This window comes from Zonotrichia leucophrys, chromosome 1A (genome assembly GCF_028769735.1).
Source record: "Zonotrichia leucophrys gambelii isolate GWCS_2022_RI chromosome 1A, RI_Zleu_2.0, whole genome shotgun sequence".
Classification (NCBI taxonomy): domain Eukaryota; kingdom Metazoa; phylum Chordata; class Aves; order Passeriformes; family Passerellidae; genus Zonotrichia; species Zonotrichia leucophrys.
Window position 1 is genome coordinate 71,772,046 of NC_088170.1, and position 18,639 is coordinate 71,790,684.

Sequence of the window (18,639 nt, forward strand, 5' to 3'; positions counted from 1 at the left end):
GCAGCTTCCAGACTCCAATATTTCATAAGGATCAGCTGACTGCCCACAGGACCTGCCGCGGCTCACTCTTTGCAAACAGGAAGGAGGGATTTAATCTGGGGCAAAATTAGAGCTCGTTTCATTACTCATGCTGCATCCCACATGGCTTTAAGGGCTGCCAAGAAACCCTGCCAAACCTGATGGCAGGATGCAGAGTATCCCAACGAGCTCTGAGTGCCCTGATCAGCATCCTCTGGGGCCTCCACCCACGGCATTTCCTCTAAATCCACACCTTGGGCTCATCCCTCAACCCCTGGGTCCCCAGGGATGACCATGAGGTTCCAAAGGGGCTGGAGATCAGCCCTGAGCCATGGGCATCCATGAAATTGGAGCGAACCCATGGAGCTGCTGAGGTCCCTTCCCACCCAAACTGCTCTGGGATTCTGGGATTTGGGACACTCAGAATCCATCCCGAGGGATTTTTATGGAAAATGGGGAGAGAAGAGAGAGGAGAAGGGAAGGGAGACCCTTCATGAGAGACCCTTCATGGTTTGCTGAGATTCCAAGTGAAGCCCCTGGGTCTGTGAATGTCTTGGAGAGGAGATGGATCCAATGTCAGGGTGGGAGAGCTGGGAATGTTCCCTGGAGCAGGGAGGGATCCAGGAGAGCTGGGAATGTTCCCTGGAGCAGGGAGGGATCCAGGAGAGCTGGGAATGTTCCCTGGAGCAGGGAGGGATCCAGGAGAGCTGGGAATGTTCCCTGGAGCAGGGAGGGATCTGAGAGAGCTGGGAATGTTCCCTGGAGCAGGGAGGGATCCAGGAGAGCTGGGAATGTTCCCCTGGAGCAGGAGGGATCTGAGAGAGCTGGGAATGTTCCTGAGCAGGGAGGGATCCAGGGAGAGCTGGGAATGTTCCCTGGAGCAGGGAGGGATCCAGGAGAGCTGGGAATGTTCCCCTGGAGCAGGGAGGGATCCAGGGAAGTGGGAATGTCCCTGGAGCAGGGAGGGATCTGAGAGAGCTGGGAATGTTCCCTGGAGCAGAGAGGGATCCAGGAGAGCTGGGAATGTTCCCTGGAGCAGGGAGGGATCCAGGGAGAGCTGGGAATGTTCCCTGGAGCAGGGAGGGATCCAGGAGAGCCTGGGAATGTTCCCTGGAGCAGGGAGGGATCAGGAGAGCTGGAATGTTCCTGGAGCAGGAGGATCCAGGTGGAGTGGGAATGTTCCCTGGAGCAGGGAAGGCTCCAGGCAGAGCTGCCAGCACAGGGCAGGGCCTGCAGGGGCTCCAGGAGAGCTGCAGAGGGACTGGGGACAAGGCCTGCAGGGACAGCACCCAGGGAATGGCTCCCACTGCCAGAGGGCAGCCATGGGTGGCATCTTGGCAATGAGCAATTCCTGCCTGGAGTGTCCAAGGCCAGGCTGGGACAATTGAAGGGTTGGAGCCAGGTGGGTTTTGAGGTCCCTTCCCACCCAAACCATTCTGGGGTTTTCAGAGGCTGCAAACCCCCAGGGAGCAGCAGGAAGCAGGGGTGGCCCAGCAGGGCAGGGGAGAAGGGAGCTCACCAGCAGCAGCAGAGCAGGTCTGGTGGCACTGAGCAGCTCCTCCACAGGCAGGATGTCCCCAAGGTCCCCCCTGAGCCCAGCGCAGCTCAAACAAACCCCAAACAACAGGGCTGAGGCTCAGAGCAGCTCCCGAGTGGGTGTGTGGGTGAGGCGGGCAGGGCTCTCCCATCCCGCTGCCCTGCACAGCTCTGCTGTCACCCTGTGACTCAGGGACAGCCTGGGGACACCTGGGCCACACAAAGGTCAGTCAGTGCCAGCTGCCAAACCCCCTCCTCACACAAAACCCCTCACTGGTACAGATTTTCACTGAGAGACTGTGGGATCTCAGCCCTCAGCACTGAGGTGTCACCGAGAGCACCCTTGGGGGGCTCGGGAGTCCTGGAATGTTCCAGAAGTGTCTGGTGGCTGCACTTTGATCCCACACAGGAGACGACACCTGTATGAGGATAGGAGGGTTTCACCGGGGTGAATGGTGAAGGGATTGGTTAATTAGAGAGTGAAACACAGGGTTTAGGATTTCTGTACAGGGGGTTTAGAGAAGTAAGATGGAGGAATTGGGGCGTGTCCTGTCCTTCTTCTTCTTCTTCTTCTCCTCCATCTTCTGTGGTGATGGTGGCACTTTTGGATTGGTTATTACTGAAAGTGCACCGGACAATAAGGGTGAAAGGTATTGGGGAAAAATGTTAAATATTGTACACGTAACCATGGGTATAAAGATAGGTGACCGCCTGGAGGGCAGGGAGTGTGCTCATGGCTGGCTGCTGAGCAGAGCTCTGTCGGGCCGAGAGAAAATCTTTTAGATAAACAATTAATAAACAAAAACAGAAAAAGAACTGAAGCCTCTTCTCGTCCTTTGATACGCGGGCTGCCCCAAGGCCACCCCGGGCCTTTCCAGGCCATCCAAACAGCCCAAAACTGGACAAGAGACACCACAATAGATACAAGCCCCCAGCAACAAAAAATAGAAAAGCCCCAAAAATCACTAAATTTCAGTGGGGTCAGTCCATTTCTGTAAAATCCAGACCCTTTTGTTGCTGCTGCCTGAAATGATGCAAACCAAGATCCAGTGCTGTAGCCTCTCCTGTGATTTTTAGGGAAAAAAATCCCAGAAACTTTGCATAGAAATATTTCACTGGCATGGCAAAGGGCTCCACTGGCAGCTCATCCCCGGGATAATCAGAGTTAATTGGCTATAACGCCAATTTATTTTGGATTACTGATGGGGGAAATTATTATTTCTGTAAATGATGGATTGCCTCCATGTCCCCAATCCCCCTTGGAAATGCCCTGGATAAGGAATGAGTAGGGATTTCAGTATGTGCTTCACCACTTGTGCACTGAGAATTCATTTTGGAAGCAGAGCCTGTATTTTTGATGTTTCTGGAAAATCTTTAGGCTTTATATCAGGAAAATCTGAGGCTTTATGTCAGTGGAATTGCCCTGGCTGCAATGGAACCATGTATTTCCAAGTCATTTTTCCATAAATTAGGAAATCAAGACACTCAAATTGGGAGGGTTATCCTCACACAGCCCTTTCCATTTACAGCATTTCAGAGCAGAAATATGAAGTTACACCTGGACAAAAATTTGAAGTCATGCATATGTTGGAAATGATACAACTTCCCTAATTTTTAATTGGTCATTTTAAATAATTATGAGCAGCACCCACTTTTAAAGCACTAATAAAGCTTCTCCACAGACATTTATTATTATTTTGATAATGAAATAATCAAATAAGTTTGTTAAAATGAACCCTGACAAACTTCAATGAACAGACTCAAAGAATTTGAAGGCTGGGCATGTGGGAATTTAAATTTAATGGCACTTCAAGGATATTGCAGTAACCAGAAAATAGAGGAAATTAAGGCCTGAAAGCTTGGAGACTTATGTCTGAGAAAAAGATAACAAAATTACTAAATAATTTGTACGAGATCAGTATAAAAAGTGAGGAAATGAAGAGGGAACATTTATTACAATAGTAGTTAATGAAGAGGATTATGCATTTTAGAACCAATGAACATTAATTTGTTTGTTAAAATGCATAAACAATGTGAAAAATGCGTATTTTATGATTGGCTTTTCACAAATATTAAAATGAATGTTGTATGTGTTGTGTTAGAAAGTAATGCTGTATTAATTCTCTTGAGTAGTGTGTTAAATATAGTTTTAGGTTATAAAAATTGTTAAAATAGAAACTATGATATGTAGGATACTTTTTTAAAGAAAGGACTCGCAGCGAGATAGCAGCCACAGGACACCTGAATCTTTCAGAAAAAAAGAATTTATTGCTCTCTTATCAGAAAAAATGAACTTCTTCCCACCTCGAAGGCGCTGTCAGGATTCAGAGGAAGAAGCTGACACTGCCCAGACAGAATCCTGTGTTTGAATGGAATTTATGCATCATGTATGGGGTGTATGAATATGCAACAGGTTATTGTTTTTAAGGGTTAATCGTCTGTTAACGTGGGTCCTTTTTCGGGCTTATTTTGCCCAGAAAAGGTACCCGGACCGTCTGTAACTCTTTGTTTCTATTGTCTCATATTGTCCTAATGCAAATTGTCCAAATTATTATTACTCTAATTGTATTACTATTTTTATAACCATTTTATTACTATCAAACTTTTAACATTTTAAAAAACAAACGACTGTCGTTTTTCACAGTAACTAAACAATTTAGCGGTAAAGCCAAGTAAAAAACCCCAGAGCGAAACTGTGAAGGCTCCTCCGCCCCCCCCAACATGGCGGCCCCCTCACGCCCTTCCCGCCAAAACCCGCGCGCGAGCCCCCGCCCCCTTTGCTCCTCCCCCGGCGCGGCCGGTGACGCGGCGCGAGCGCCCGCGCAGGCGCACTGGGCGCGAGGCCGCGGCGGCGTGAGGGGAGCGGAGAGCCCGCGGGAAGCGGGATGCGGGCGGGAAACGGGAGAACGCGGAGGTGAGGGGGACAGGGCGGGGACGGCCGGCTTCGGGAGGGGGACGAGTGTGGGGAGGGGAGCGGGAGGTTTGGGGAGGGCGGTTGGGAAGGGAGGATAGGGAGGTTGGAGGGGACGGAGGGCGAGTGTGAGGAGGGGGATAGAGAGGTTTGGGAGGGAGGAAGTGGATAGGATTGAGATGTGAGAGGAGGGGACGGGAGGTTGAGAGTGGAGGTCAGAGGTGCATGCAAGTGATGTGAGGAGGGGGATCAGAGAGGTTTGAGGAGGGGGACAGTGAGGTCTGCAGAGATCAAAAGTGAGGAGGGGGATCAGAGGGGTTTGGGAGGAGGACAATGCACAGATGAAATGTGAGGAGGGGGATCAGGGAGGTTTGGGAAGGGGGACAGTGAGGTTTGAGGAGGGGGATCAGAGAGGTTTGAGGAGGGCAATGCACAGATGAAATGTGAGGAGGGGGATCAGAGGGGTGTGGGGAGGGGGACATTGAGGTCTGCAGTGTTGAAATGTGAGGAGGGGGGACAGTGAGGTTTGAGGAGGGGGATCAGAGGTTTTGGGGAGGAGGAGAGGGGAGGTTTGAGGAGGGGGACATTGAGGTCTGCAGAGATGAGATGTGAGGAGGGGGATCAGAGATGTGTGGGGAGGAGGAGGAGAGGGCAGGTGTGAGGAGGAGGTTTGGGGAGGGGGATCAGAGAGGTTTGAGGAGAAGAATGGTGAGGTCTGCCGAGATGAAATGTGAGGAGGGGTATCAGAGAGGTGTGGGAGGAGGACAATGCACAGATGAAATGTGAGGAGGGGGATCAGAGAGGTTTGGAAAAGGGGACAGTGAGGTTTGAGGAGGGGGATCAGAGAGGTGTGGGAGGAGGACAAGGCACAGATGAAATGTGAGGAGGGGGATCAGAGGGTTTGGGAGGAGGACAATGCACAGATGAAATGTGAGGAGGGGATCAGAGGGTTTGGAAAAGGGGACAGTGAGGTTTGAGGGGGGGATCAGAGAGGGTTGGGGAGGACAGCAAGATGAATGAGGAGGGGATCAGAGGGTTTGGGAGGAGGACAATGCACAGATGAAATGTGAGGAGGGGGATCAGGGGTTGAAAGGGACAGTGAGGTTTAGGAGGGGATCAGAGAGGTTGGAGAGGACAAGGCACAGATGAAATGTGAGGAGGGGGATCAGAGGGGTGGGAGGAGGACAAGGCACGATGAAATGTGAGGAGGGATCAGAGAGGTGTGGGAGGAGGACAAGGCACAGATGAAATGTGAGGAGGGGGATCAACGGGATTTGGGGAGTGGGAGGAGCAGAGGTTTGGGGCGGGGAAAGAAGGGAAGTGTGAGAAGCGGCAGAGTTTAAATTTGGAGAGGGGATCAGAGAACTTTGAGGAGGAGGATCATCGAAGAGGTTTGTGCTAGGGAGAGGAGAGCTTTGGGGTGGGGGAAAGGTGAGGTTTGAGGAGGGAAGAGGAGAAGTTTGGGGAAGGGGTTGAGGTCTGGGGGTGATGTGAGGACTGCCTGCCTGGGACAGGGTTATTTCCTTCATGTAAGGTGTTACTGGGCATAGAGGAGGAAATAAAATCTGTGGGTTTCATATGACAGAAAATACTCTGTTACCTCCTGAAATAAGTGAGAATTTTCGCTAAAAACATCAGTCTTGCCTGCAGGAGGCAGGAGCTTTCCCTCCTCCTTTTGAAGGACGTTATTATTCAAAAATGAGGCAGAAGATGGACACTGTTCCTCAGTCACCTGGCTGAAATCTTCCTGTTGATTACAAATTGACAGATTTTGCCTTTTTCTTTTGTTCTCACAGACAATGACCCCGAACAAGAGTCCAGACACGTCCCTCATCGACCTGGCTGTGAAGATGAGGAAACAGGCTGAGACCAGGAAGGTGGTGCTGGCCTGGGGGCTCCTCAATATCTCTGTAGCAGGCATGATCTACACTGAAATGTGAGTCAACTGTTCCATCTGATCCAAACCAGCCAAGATTCCACCGTGTGCAGCCCTAAATGTCCCCCAGGATGGAATTCCTGCTAAATTCTCCCTTCTTGTTTTGCTTTTCAGGACTGGGAAGCTCCTGAGCACATACTACAACATCACCTGCTTTCCCCTCTGGTACATTGGTGAGTCGTTGCAGCATTTAAATCAAATTTCAGGATTGATTTTTACTCATTTTTATTGCTGGGAGGTTGTTTTTAAGGTGTTTTTTTTTTTTCTGTTTGAGTTTTAAACCAAAACTTTGTTTAGTTTTCTGTGATTTCCCTTGAATCTGCTGGAGTTCCATCTTTTTCAAGGGCAGATAAGGAGTGTTATCAGCTTTTTCTCTATGGGAAATGGGCAGGAAGGACTTTATTAATGTGTGAAATCTTTCTTAAGGCTTTAGAGAGCCTTAGATTTATTTTCCTGCTGTGTTGTGCTCTGGGTGTGGGTGGAATTTTACAACAATTCAAGCTGGTTTCAGAGGAGACTCTAAGCTCTGTCAAACAGGATGGAAAGAAGCAAGAATCATGAGATTTCTTTTTTTGGAAAGTAACAATCCCATTTTAAAAATTAAATTTTAAATGTATAAATTCATTTCAACAGTGAGGAAAATGATCTCCAAAGGTTCTTGCCTAAGGAAGTGAAGAAATCTTGGCTACCTCCCCAAACTGGCAGCACCAACAATGACCTGTTTTAAACAGACACAGCCTGGTTTTGCCAATAATGTAATTTTTGCCCCAAAAAATGACCAAAATTGTGTGTTTCTTGCAGAATTTGCCCTGGCAGCCCTGTTCAGCCTCAACGCCCTGTTTGACTTCTGGAGGTATTTCACCTACACAGCAGCACCAGGCAGCTTGGTGACGAGTCCCAGCCAGCCCATCATGGGCTGGCTGCGCAGGGCAGGTGGGGAATCAACCCTCCTTTTGTTCTTTTCCACGCTTTCATTGTGCTTTCTGCAGCTCTGGGCTCTTTATTCTGAATTCTCTCCTCTGACAAGGGCTGTAAGCTGAGCTGGCTGTTTGGGGTTGTCCTGTGCAGGGCCAGCAGCTGGGCTCCACGTTGTGGTTTGGTTTGTGCCATTTGAGGTGGAGCTATCACAGAATCACAGAATTTCTGGGTTGCAAGAGATCTTTAAGATCATGGAGTCCAACCCATGTTGTACCCAGTGCCACATCCAGTCTTTGTTCAAACACATCGAGGGATGGTGACCCCACCACCTCCCTGGGTGGGTGATTCCAGTATTTGAAAAATGGAAATTTTTCTGTGGAAAACTTCCTCCTCAATTCCAGCTGTATCTCCCTTGAGACTGTGTCCTCTTGTTCTGTCTGTTGTTGCCCGGAAAAAAACTAATTGTGTTTTAGATAATGGAGAGGTTAATTAGCGTGGTACAGATGGGGGAGCTGATGGGATATTAGAGAATCCCCCAGCAGGGTGGGCTCACAGGTCTCAGTTTTAGGGGAGTTCTGTAGGACCAGCTTTGAACATCTCTAAGATTGCATTAATGACATTTTCAATGAAGAGGGGCGGTGCTTCAGATTGCATTAATGATATTTTTAATGAAAGGTGGTTTGTGTGACTGCAGTGCTTCAGATTGCATTAATGATATTTTTAATTAGGAAGGGCGGTTTGGGTGACTGCAGTGCTTCAGATTGCATTAATGATATTTTCAGTGAAGAAAGGTGGTGTGTGTGACTGCAGTGCTTCAGATTGCATTAATGATATTTTCAATGAAGAGGGGCGGTGCTTCAGATTGCATTAATGATATTTTCAATGAAGAAAGTTGGTTTGTGTGACTGCAGTGCTTCATTGCATTAATGATATTTTCAATGAAGAAAGGTGGTTTGTGTGACTGCGGTGCTTCAGATTGCATTAATGATATTTTTAATGAAGAGGGGTGGTTTGGGCTTCAGATTGCATTAATGACATTTTCAATGAAGAGGGGTGGTTTGGGCTTCAGATTGCATTGATGACATTTTCAATGAAGAAAGGTGGTTTGTGTGACTGCAGTGCTTCAGATTGCATTAATGATATTGTTAATGAAGAGGGGCGGTTTGGGCTTCAGATTGCATTAATGATATTTTCAATGAAGAAGGGCCATTTGGGCTTCAGATTGCATTAATGATATTTTCAATGAAGAAGGGCCATTTGGGCTTCAGATTGCATTAATCATATTTTTAATGAAAGGTGGTGTGTGTGACTGCAGTGCTTCAGATTGCATTGATGACATTTTCAATGAAGAGGGGCGGTGCTTCAGATTGTATTAATGATATTTTCAGTGAAGAAAGGTGGTTTTTCAGATTGCATTAATGATATTTTCAGTGAAGAAAGGTGGTTTGTGTGACTGCGGTGCTTCAGATTGCATTAATGATATTTTCAATGAAGAAAGGTGGTTTTTCAGATTGCATTAATGATATTTTCAATGAAGAAAGGCGGTTTGTGTGACCGCGGTGCTTGCCTTGCAGCCGTGCCGGTCCCCCCGCCCCGGGAGGCGGGCCCCAAGCGGGTGCTGTCGCTGCCGCCGTCGCCGCCGCTGCAGGGCCAGTGCGTGCTCAGCTACAGCCCCTCGCGCTCGCCCAGCGCCAGCCCCAAGTTCTCCCCCGGCTGCCTGAGCGGCTTCAGCCCCCAGCTGCAGCCCCTGCCCGGGGCCAGCCCCTCCCACAGCAGCCCGGGCACCTTCTCACCCGGCGGCAGCTACACCAAGGTGAGCCACAGCATCACCAGCACCTCCCCGTGCCACAGCAATGAAAATGAACTCATTGTTCTTGTTGTTGTCTCCCGAGGTTTCCAGCTTCAGCCACTCTCCCAACGGATCTCCCTATTCCATGGGTGTGGGGCCTGTGGACAGCGCTGGGATCAGGTCTCACTACCGATTCTCGCCCATCCTGTACAACAATTCCACCTCCAAAGATGACTGCATCACAGATGTCAAATCCCTGGACACCTTCCTGAGGAACGAGGAGGAGAAACAGCACCGAGTTCAGCTGGGTAAACTGGGGGGGATTGCTGGGAGAAGCTTGGCAGGGAAGAGGTGCTGGTTTTGTCCAGTGCTGGTTTTTGGGATGGGAGAAGCACCAGTGAAAAGGAACCATTCATTTATGGATCCCCTGTGAGGTAGAGCCCCATTGTTCCCCTTGGGGCAGTTTGCCTCCAGTTATTCCTTGGAGCAGGATCTCAGCATGGGAATGCTGCTGGGTTATCTCTGCAGCAGCTGGAGGCTGTAATGGACTGAGATAAGATCACCCTTTGGATTTGGATTTTGTCCAAGTGGTTTCAGATAAGGGGTTTTCAGATAAATCCAGTGCATTTTTGTCCTGGGTCAATCAAGATAAGGGAGGGACAATCAAGATAAGGGTAAATGCAGGTAAATGCAGAGTGACTGCAGTGCTTTCACTCACACTCACCTGTTGTCCCGTGCTGTTTCTCCAGCATCATTGGCAATAATTGAATTTAATTCCTTAATGAATTAATCTTTCCAGGGAGCTCAGATTCCAGCTCTCCCTCCAGCAGCCCAACGTTTTGGAACTACAGCCGTTCCATGGCAGACCATGCACAGATCCTGAGGAAGTTCCAGTATCAGCTGGCCTGCAGGTCCCAGGCTCCTTCTGCACACAAGGATGAAGCTGATCTCACCTCCAAACAGGCTGCAGAAGAGGTAAATTCCACAAAAATAAAAGAAATCAAGAGGGAGAAATGGGATTTTCAAGGTTTGGATTTGAGCTGGGTCAGTCCTGCAGCATTCAGCCAGCTCCTTCCTTTTGCAAGCAGCAGGAATTGTCACAGACCCTAAAACCCCTGTGAGGTTCTCCTGTGGATTTAATCAACTTTTCCATAGGTTTGGGCTCGGGTGACAATGAACCGGCAGCTCCTGGAGCACATGGATTCCTGGACAGCGAAATTCAGGAATGTAAGCGCCTCTCTGAGGGGTTCCAAGGGGGAAATGTCCTGTCCTGTCACACTCAAATCCTTCACATTCATCTCCTGCTGTCCTGAGCCAAACAGCAGAGGAGCTGCATCAATCCCCGTTCCTCACTGTCCACAAAAGCTCCACCTGATACAGATGTGCTTCCCAACTCCTAAACATTGAATTTTCTGCCTTTTCAGAAGCTGTTAAGGGATCACTTAAATTGACAATTAAATTCAATTATTTCTCCCTTTGATTGGCTTCAGTGTTTCTGTGCCTCGTGGTTGTGGTGGGGATGTTGCAGGGTGGAAGCTGAGGGTTTATTGAACATTCCTTTTCCCTGGCAGTGGATCAATGACACCATCCTGGTGCCCCTGGTGGAAGAGATGGAATCTGTGAGCACTCAGCTGAGGAGGATGGGCTGTCCAGAGCTGCAGATTGGAGGTGGGATCAGTACCCTGGGAATGCATAAATTGGGGCTGGGGAATATTTTTGTTCCATTTCTGCTCTCTCTTGGTGCTGTCTTTGTTCCACCTCCTGCATTTTGTTAAGCTGGGAAGGTTTTCTATAATATTTCTATAAATATCAGTGCTTGGACACTTGGGTACAATTCTTAAATTCCTCTTTTTTTCTCCCATAAATTTAATTTTTACAGCTCAAATTGTCATTCATAATTATTAATAATCAGGCAGAAAGCATTTCAAAGACAGATGTGCTGTAAATTCTCAGTGTCTCCCAAAAGTCTCACTGTCTCCACTGCTGTGTGCTTTCCCAAGTTCTTCCTTCAATTCACCCATTTCCTGAAAGAACTGGGCTTTTAAAAATTCTGTAAATTTTTTAAAATTCTGATGAACTGCGGTTCTCTTTTCCATGTCAGGTTAGGATTCTGCAGCAGCTGCTTCTGTTATTTTAAATTAACTGATTTGCTGTGCTGCCTTTGAATCAAGTGATTCTTCTGGGGTTGTTCTTTGAGTGTTTCCTCCAAAGCTGCTGTGGCAAAGTGCTTAACAAACTGTGGGTGCTGCTTTTGTTTTGCCTGTCTTTTCCCTGCCTTTTCCTGCCTTTTCCCTGTCTTTTCCCTTTCTTTTCCATGGCTTTTCTTTTCCATGGCTTTTCTTTTCCCTGGCTTTTCTTTTCCCTGTCTTGTCTTTTCCCTTTCTTGTCTTTTCCCTGTCTGTCTGTCTTTTCCCTTTCTTTCTTTCCCTTTCTTTCTTTTCCCTCTCTTTTCTTTTCCCTTTCTTTCTTTTCCCTTCCTTTTCTTTTCCCTTCCTTTTCTTTTCCCTTCCTTTTCTTTTCCCTTCCTTTTCTTTTCCCTTCCTTTTCTTTTCCCTTCCTTTTCTTTTCCCTTCCTTTCCCTTCCTTTTCCCTTCCTTTTCCCTTCCTTTTCCCTTCCTTTTCCCTTCCTTTTCCCTTCCTTTTCCCTTCCTTTTCCCTTCCTTTTCCCTTCCTTTTCCCTTTCTTTTCCCTTTCTTTTCCCTTTCTTTTCCCTTTCCTTTCCTTTCCTTTCCCTTTCCTTTCCCTTTCCTTTCCCTTTCCTTTCCCTTTCCTTTCCCTTCCCTTTCCCTTCCCTTTCCCTTCCCTTTCCCTTCCCTTTCCTTTCCCTTTCCTTTCCCCTTTCCTTTCCCCTTTCCTTTCCCCTTTCCTTTCCCCTTTCTTTTCCCTTTCCTTCTCTCCTGCTGCTCTTTGAGCTCCTGTTGTTTCCTTGTAGCTGATGTGGAGGGGATTTGTGCTACTTTGTAGTGCCAGGGCCGTGTGTGGGGTGTGCCCAGGCTGGGCAGGAGCCGGCAGTGCCCCCTGAGGCTGACGCTGTCTGTCTGTGTGTCTGTCTGTGTGTCTGTCTGTGTGTCTGTCCCAGAGGCCAGCATCAGCAGCCTGAAGCAGGCAGCCCTGGTGAAGGCTCCGCTCATCCCCACCCTCAACGCTCTGGTGCAGTACCTGGACCTGACCCCAAACCAGGAGTACTTGGTGGAGAGGATCAGAGGTTGGTGCTGCTGCTGTTCTGGGGGCCAAACATCCCCAAAAATCATCACTTCATTAGCCACAAACAAAAATCATCACTTCATTAGCCACAAACAAAAATCATCAATAGCCACAAACAAAAATCATCACTTCCATATCCACAAACAAAAATCATCAATATCCACAAACAAAAATCATCAATATCCACAAACAAAAATCATCAATATCCACAAACAAAAATCATCACTTCCATATCCACAAACAAAAATCATCACTTCAGTATCCACAAACAAAAATCATCACTATCCACAAACAAAAATCATCACTTCCATATCCACAAACAAAAATCATCACTATCCACAAACAAAAATCATCAATATCCACAAACAAAAATCATCACTTCAGTATCCACAAACAAAAATCATCACTATCCACAAACAAAAATCATCAATATCCACAAACAAAAATCATCACTTCCATATCCACAAACAAAAATCATCAATATCCACAAACAAAAATCATCACTTCCATATCCACAAACAAAAATCATCAATATCCACAAACAAAAATCATCAATATCCACAAACAAAAATCATCAATATCCACAAACAAAAATCATCAATAGCCACAAACAAAAATCATCAATATCCACAAACAAAAATCATCAATATCCACAAACAAAAATCATCAATATCCACAAACAAAAATCATCACTTCCGTATCCACAAACAAAAATCATCAATATCCACAAACAAAAATAATCCTGTAGCTTCACCCCTTGGATCAATATCTTCCCTCCCAATTTGAATTGTTCCCATTTCCTACAGCAGAACCCCCTTTGTTTAGAGACACTTCCAGCCCCAGGAAGGGAATAACTGCTGTAATTGCAGTGGAATAACTGTTGTTATCCCAGTGAAATCAAAACTGCTGTCATTGCAGTGGAATAAATGTTGTTATCCCAGTGAAATGCAAACTGCTGTCATTGCAGTGCAATAACTGTTGTTATCCCAGTGAAATGCAAACTGCTGTAATTGCAGTGGAATAATGAAATGAACCCAGTGAAATGCAAACTGCTGCAATTGCAGTGGAATAACTGTTGTTATCCCAGTGAAATGCAAACTGCTGTAATTGCAGTGCAGTAACTGTTGTTATCCCAGTGAAATGCAAACTGCTGTAATTGCAGTGCAGTAACTGTTGTTATCCCAGTGAAATCAAAACTGTAATTGCAGTAGAATAACTGTTGTTATCCAGTGAAATGCAAACTGCTGTCATTGCAGTGGAATAACTGCTGTTATCCCAGTGAAATGAAAACTTTTGTAATTGCACTGAGTAACTGTTGTTATCCCAGTGAAATGAAAACTTTTGTAATTGCACTGAGTAACTGTTGTTATCCCAGTGAAATGCAAACTGCTGCAATTGCAGTGGAATAACTGCTGTTATCCCAGTGAAATGAAACTGCTGTAATTGCAGTGGAATAACTGTTGTTATCCCAGTGAAATGCAAACTGCTGCAATTGCAGTGGAATAACTGTTGTTATCCCAGTGAAATGCAAACTGCTGCAATTGCAGTGGAATAACTGTTGTTATCCCAGTGAAATGCAAACTGCTGTAATTGCACTGAGTAAACTGTTGTTATCCCAGTGAAATGAAAACTTTTGTAATTGCATTGCAGTAACTGTTGTTATCCCAGTGAAATGCAAACTGCTGTCATTGCAGTGGAATAACTGTTGTTATCCCAGTGAAATGCAAACTGCTGTAATTGCAGTGGAATAACTGTTGTTATCCCAGTGAAATCAAAACTGCTGTAATTGCAGTGGAATAACTGTTGTTATCCCAGTGAAATGCAAACTGCTGTAATTGCAGTGCAGTAACTGTTGTTATCCCAGTGAAATCAAAACTGCTGCAATTGCAGTGCAGTAACTGTTGTTATCCCAGTGAAATGCAAACTGCTGTCATTGCAGTGGAATAACTGTTGTTATCCCAGTGAAATGCAAACTGCTGTCATTGCAGTGGAATAACTGTTGTTATCCCAGTGAAATCAAAACTGTCATTGCAGTGCAATAACTGTTGTTATCCCAGTGGAATCAAAACTGCTGTCATTGCAGTGGAATAACTGTTGTTATCCCAGTGAAATCAAAACTGCTGCAATTGCAGTAGAATAACTGTTGTTATCCCAGTGAAATGCAAACTGCTGTCATTGCAGTGCAGTAACTGTTGTTATCCCAGTGAAATCAAAACTGTAATTGCAGTACAATAACTGTTGTTATCCCAGTGAAATGCAAACTGCTGTCATTGCAGTGCAGTAACTGTTGTTATCCCAGTGAAATGCAAACTGCTGTAATTGCAGTGGAATAACTGTTGTTATCCCAGTGAAATCAAAACTGTAATTGCAGTGGAATAACTGTTGTTATCCCAGTGAAATGCAAACTGCTGTAATTGCAGTGGAATAACTGTTGTTATCCCAGTGAAATGCAAACTGCTGCAATTGCAGTGGAATAACTGTTGTTATCCCAGTGAAATCAAAACTGCTGTAATTGCAGTGGAATAACTGTTGTTATCCCAGTGAAATGCAAACGTTTGTGATTCCAATGAAGCGCCAACCGCTGTGATTGCAGAGCTGTCCCAGGGAGGGTGCATGAGCTCGTTCCGCTGGAACGGGGGCGGGGATTTCAAGGGCCGCAAATGGGACACGGACCTTCCCACCGACTCCTCGGTGAGTTCCAGCCCCCCTGGGGCCCAGGGAATTCTGCATTTCGGGGGAGGGTGAGGAGGGAGCAGCCAGGAAGCCTTGGAGGAGCACGGGGAAATCAGAAAATGGGGCTTTGCTGCTGGATAATGAAAAGAGATTCCATTGCTGGAAGTGGAAAATCAACCTTGAGATAGGATTTGATTTTCTGGTTGGAATGGTTAAATGTTTGGAATTGTCCAGCTGTGGAGCAGCTCTGAGTGTCCTGATAAACAGGAACAGCTCAAAAGTGCAAATGAAGAAGTTTTGACATTAATTTAAGGCTATTAGAAAAAAAAAAAGACAGGATTTGATTTTCTGGTTGGAATGGTTAAATATTTGGAATTGTCCAGCTGTGGAGCAGCTCTGAGTGTACTGATAAACAGGAACAGCTCAAAAGTGCAAATGAAGAAGTTTTGACATTAATTTAAGGCTATTAGAAAAAAAAAAAGACAATTTCGCATTTTTCTTAATTGTGGGTGATACAATGCTGTGAGGTCCAAGTGCATCTCACAGATTTTTTAAGATTTGTGGCTTTTTTTTTTAGCAAATCCTCTTCTTCCTGTCAGACAGCTCCTGTTGGGTATAAGGAACACAGAGAGCACCAGATCACAGCTAATTTGCTGCTGTTACCCACACAAAATATTGAGAACTCTCCAGAAAGGGTTGAGACAACCCTCAGGCTGCCCTTGGTTTTCTGGATGCTCATCCCAGGGCTTTATTTCACAATTCTGGCATTCCTGAGATTGTGGCCAGCCCAGACCTGGCAGTGATTTCCATGAGGGAAAGGGGGAAGGTTCCTGGCTGGGTTTGGGGTGGGCAGAGCTGCTTTTTGAGCTCTGCTGTTCTCAGCCAGTGTGAAATTGGTGATTCAGGCCTGGAGCTGCTCCTCAGCCTGGGCTAAGGCAGCACTAGCAGAGACTGGGATTGACCCCTGGGGCCACGGGGAGGAAGCTCTGCTGGGTTTTTGGGCTCCTTTCAGTGAGGTTTGGCTGTGTTTGCCCAGATCCTGATGCACGTGTTCTGCACCTACCTGGACTCCAGGCTCCCCCCTCACCCCAAGTATCCCGATGGCAAAACCTTCACTTCCCAGCACTTCATCCAGACTCCAGACAAACCAGGTATGGGCTGCCCTGCAGCTGCTCTGCTCCTCTGGGCTCACAGCAGCACCTCTAAATCTGGTTTTTTGTTGTTTTTTTAATTAATTTTGAATTCAGACACTTCAAACGAAAACGTGTTCTGCATCTACCAGAGCAGCATCAACCCTCCCCACTACGAGCTGATCTACGAGTGCCACGTCTACAGCCTGCCCAAGGTACAGGGCCTGGTCCTGCTGCTCTCAGGGGTCACTCCCAGGGCTGCTTTGGGCTCTTTTTAAATCCTGGACAATTTCTGTGCATTGGCACAGGGACTGGGCCAGCTTGGGCTTTGCCCAGCACCTGGTGCTTCCCCTGCTGCTGAATTCTGCCTGTGCTGGTTAGGAGACAGCATCTGCCTCTTATAATTATCTGTGCCAATTGATTGTAAAACCCCAAATCACACTCCCTGGTGTCACTGATGTCACCCCCTGAGGCCAATGCAAGTTCCAGCCTAGGAAAACTCTGAGATTTTGTCAATGCATTTCTGTGCATTGGCACAGGGACTGGGCCAGCTTGGGCTTTGCCCAGCACCTGGTGCTTCCCCTGCTGCTGAATTCTGCCTGTGCTGGTTGGGAGACAGCATCTTCCTCTTATGAATTCTGTGCCAATTGATTGTAAAACCCCAAATCACACTCCCTGGTGTCACTGATGTCACCCCCTGAGGCCAATGCAAGTTCCAGCCTAGGAAAACTCAGAGATTTTGAATTGTTTTGATTTCTAAATCCTCGTGTCTCTGTCTGTGGCTCCAGGGCAGGAACAACATGTTCCACACCTTGCTGATGTTCCTGTACATCATAAAGACAAAGGAATCTGGGATGCTGGGGTAGGTATCCCATGGAACAAGATGGGTGATAATCAATGGTGCTAAAATCGAATTAACTGCAGCTTTTAATTAGAAATGGCTAATTGTGATCCCTGTGGCTTTGCAGGCGTGTCAATCTGGGATTGTCAGGAGTCAATGTGCTGTGGATCTTTGGGGAGTAGTGGGAGCCAGCCCTGGATGGATCAGCTGGGACTGAATCGTGGATTTGCTGCCAAGCAGGACAAGTAAAGCTCAGCAATGTGGGCAGGAGGAAGTGCCTGAGATTCCCTGTGGATTTTGTCAGGGCATCACAAAGAGAATTTCACTGGGCAGGAGTTCTCCTTGCTGCTCCTCACCCCAACCAGTCCTGCTTGAACTGAGCTTTGCTGATCTCAGACCAAACCAGACCAAACCAAACCAAACCAACCCAAACCAAACCAACCCAAACCAACCCAACCCAAACCAAACCAAACCAAACCAACCCAACCCAAACCAAACCAGACCAAACCAACCCAAACCAACCCAACCCAAACCAACCCAACCCAAACCAACCCAACCCAACCCAAACCAAACCAACCCAAACCAAACCAACCCAACCCAAACCAAACCAACCCAAACCAACCCAACCCAACCCAAACCAAACCAAACCAAACCAACCCAACCCAAACCAGACCAAACCAAACCAAACCAACCCAAACCAACCCAACCCAAACCAAACCAACCCAAACCAGACCAACCCAACCCAAACCAAACCAACCCAAACCAACCCAACCCAACCCAACCCAACCCAAACCAAACCAACCCAACCCAAACCAACCCAAACCAACCCAACCCAACCAAACCAAACCAACCCAACCCAAACCAACCCAACCCAAACCAAACCAAACCAAACCAACCCAAACCAAACCAAACCAGACCAACCCAAACCAACCCAAACCAACCCAACCCAAACCAAACCAGACCAACCCAAACCAAACCAAACCAACCCAAACCAACCCAAACCAAACCAAACCAACCCAAACCAAACCAGACCAAACCAACCCAAACCAAACCAACCCAAACCAACCCAACCCAACCCAAACCAACCCAAACCAACCCAAACCAACCCAACCCAACCCAAACCAACCCAAACCAAACCAAACCAGACCAACCCAACCCAAACCAACCCAACCCAAACCAACCCAAACCAAACCAACCCAACCCAAACCAAACCAACCCAACCCAAACCAAACCAAACCAACCCAAACCAAACCAAACCAACCCAACCCAACCCAGACCAAACCAACCCAACCCAAACCAACCCAACCCAAACCCAACCCAACCCAACCCAAACCAGACCAACCCAAACCAGACCAACCCAAACCAACCCAACCCAAACCAAACCAACCCAACCCAAACCAAACCAACCCAACCCAACCCTTTGAAGGTGCAGCTGGAACAGCCTCCCCAAGGCTGTGCACAGCTGTGAGCACTTGGAGGGATAAAACAACTTGGACAACTTCAGCATCCAAGAAATTCCCAGTCTGGAAAGCTCAGACTCAGTTTTGCTTCATTTTATTCTGCATGATAGAAAGCAATTAATTTTATCCCTGATTATTGGTGTGATTGTGATTCCTGAGCCCTCAGGATGTTCCTGCAGCTGAAGAGGAAAGACAAAACCATGTTTGTCTTGCTGAGTTCAGC

General features: G+C 47.0%; 1 protein-coding gene across 1 annotated transcript; it reads left to right on the forward strand.

The window, feature by feature from the left end:
• The first annotated feature begins 6,261 nt into the window (after nt 1-6,261).
• On the forward strand, nt 6,262-17,269 carry TMEM209 (transmembrane protein 209). The gene is made up of 14 exons (XM_064703105.1): nt 6,262-6,401; nt 6,516-6,574; nt 7,203-7,334; nt 8,894-9,132; nt 9,212-9,416; nt 9,908-10,083; nt 10,264-10,335; nt 10,680-10,776; nt 12,188-12,313; nt 14,906-15,003; nt 16,022-16,136; nt 16,233-16,330; nt 16,904-16,977; nt 17,084-17,269. Exons 1-14 carry the CDS (start codon nt 6,265-6,267, stop codon nt 17,136-17,138), a joined length of 1,683 nt encoding a protein of 560 aa, XP_064559175.1. The 5' UTR covers nt 6,262-6,264; the 3' UTR covers nt 17,139-17,269.
• Nucleotides 17,270-18,639: the final 1,370 nt, after the last annotated feature.

Coding starts and splice junctions, on each gene's coding strand:
- TMEM209 (XM_064703105.1), top strand. CDS start 6,265: ATGACCCCGAACAAGAGTCCAGACACGTCCCTCATCGACCTGGCTGTG. Junction 6,402..6,515: donor GGCATGATCTACACTGAAAT/GTGAGTCAACTG, acceptor TTTGCTTTTCAG/GACTGGGAAGCTCCTGAGCA. Junction 6,575..7,202: donor CTTTCCCCTCTGGTACATTG/GTGAGTCGTTGC, acceptor TGTTTCTTGCAG/AATTTGCCCTGGCAGCCCTG.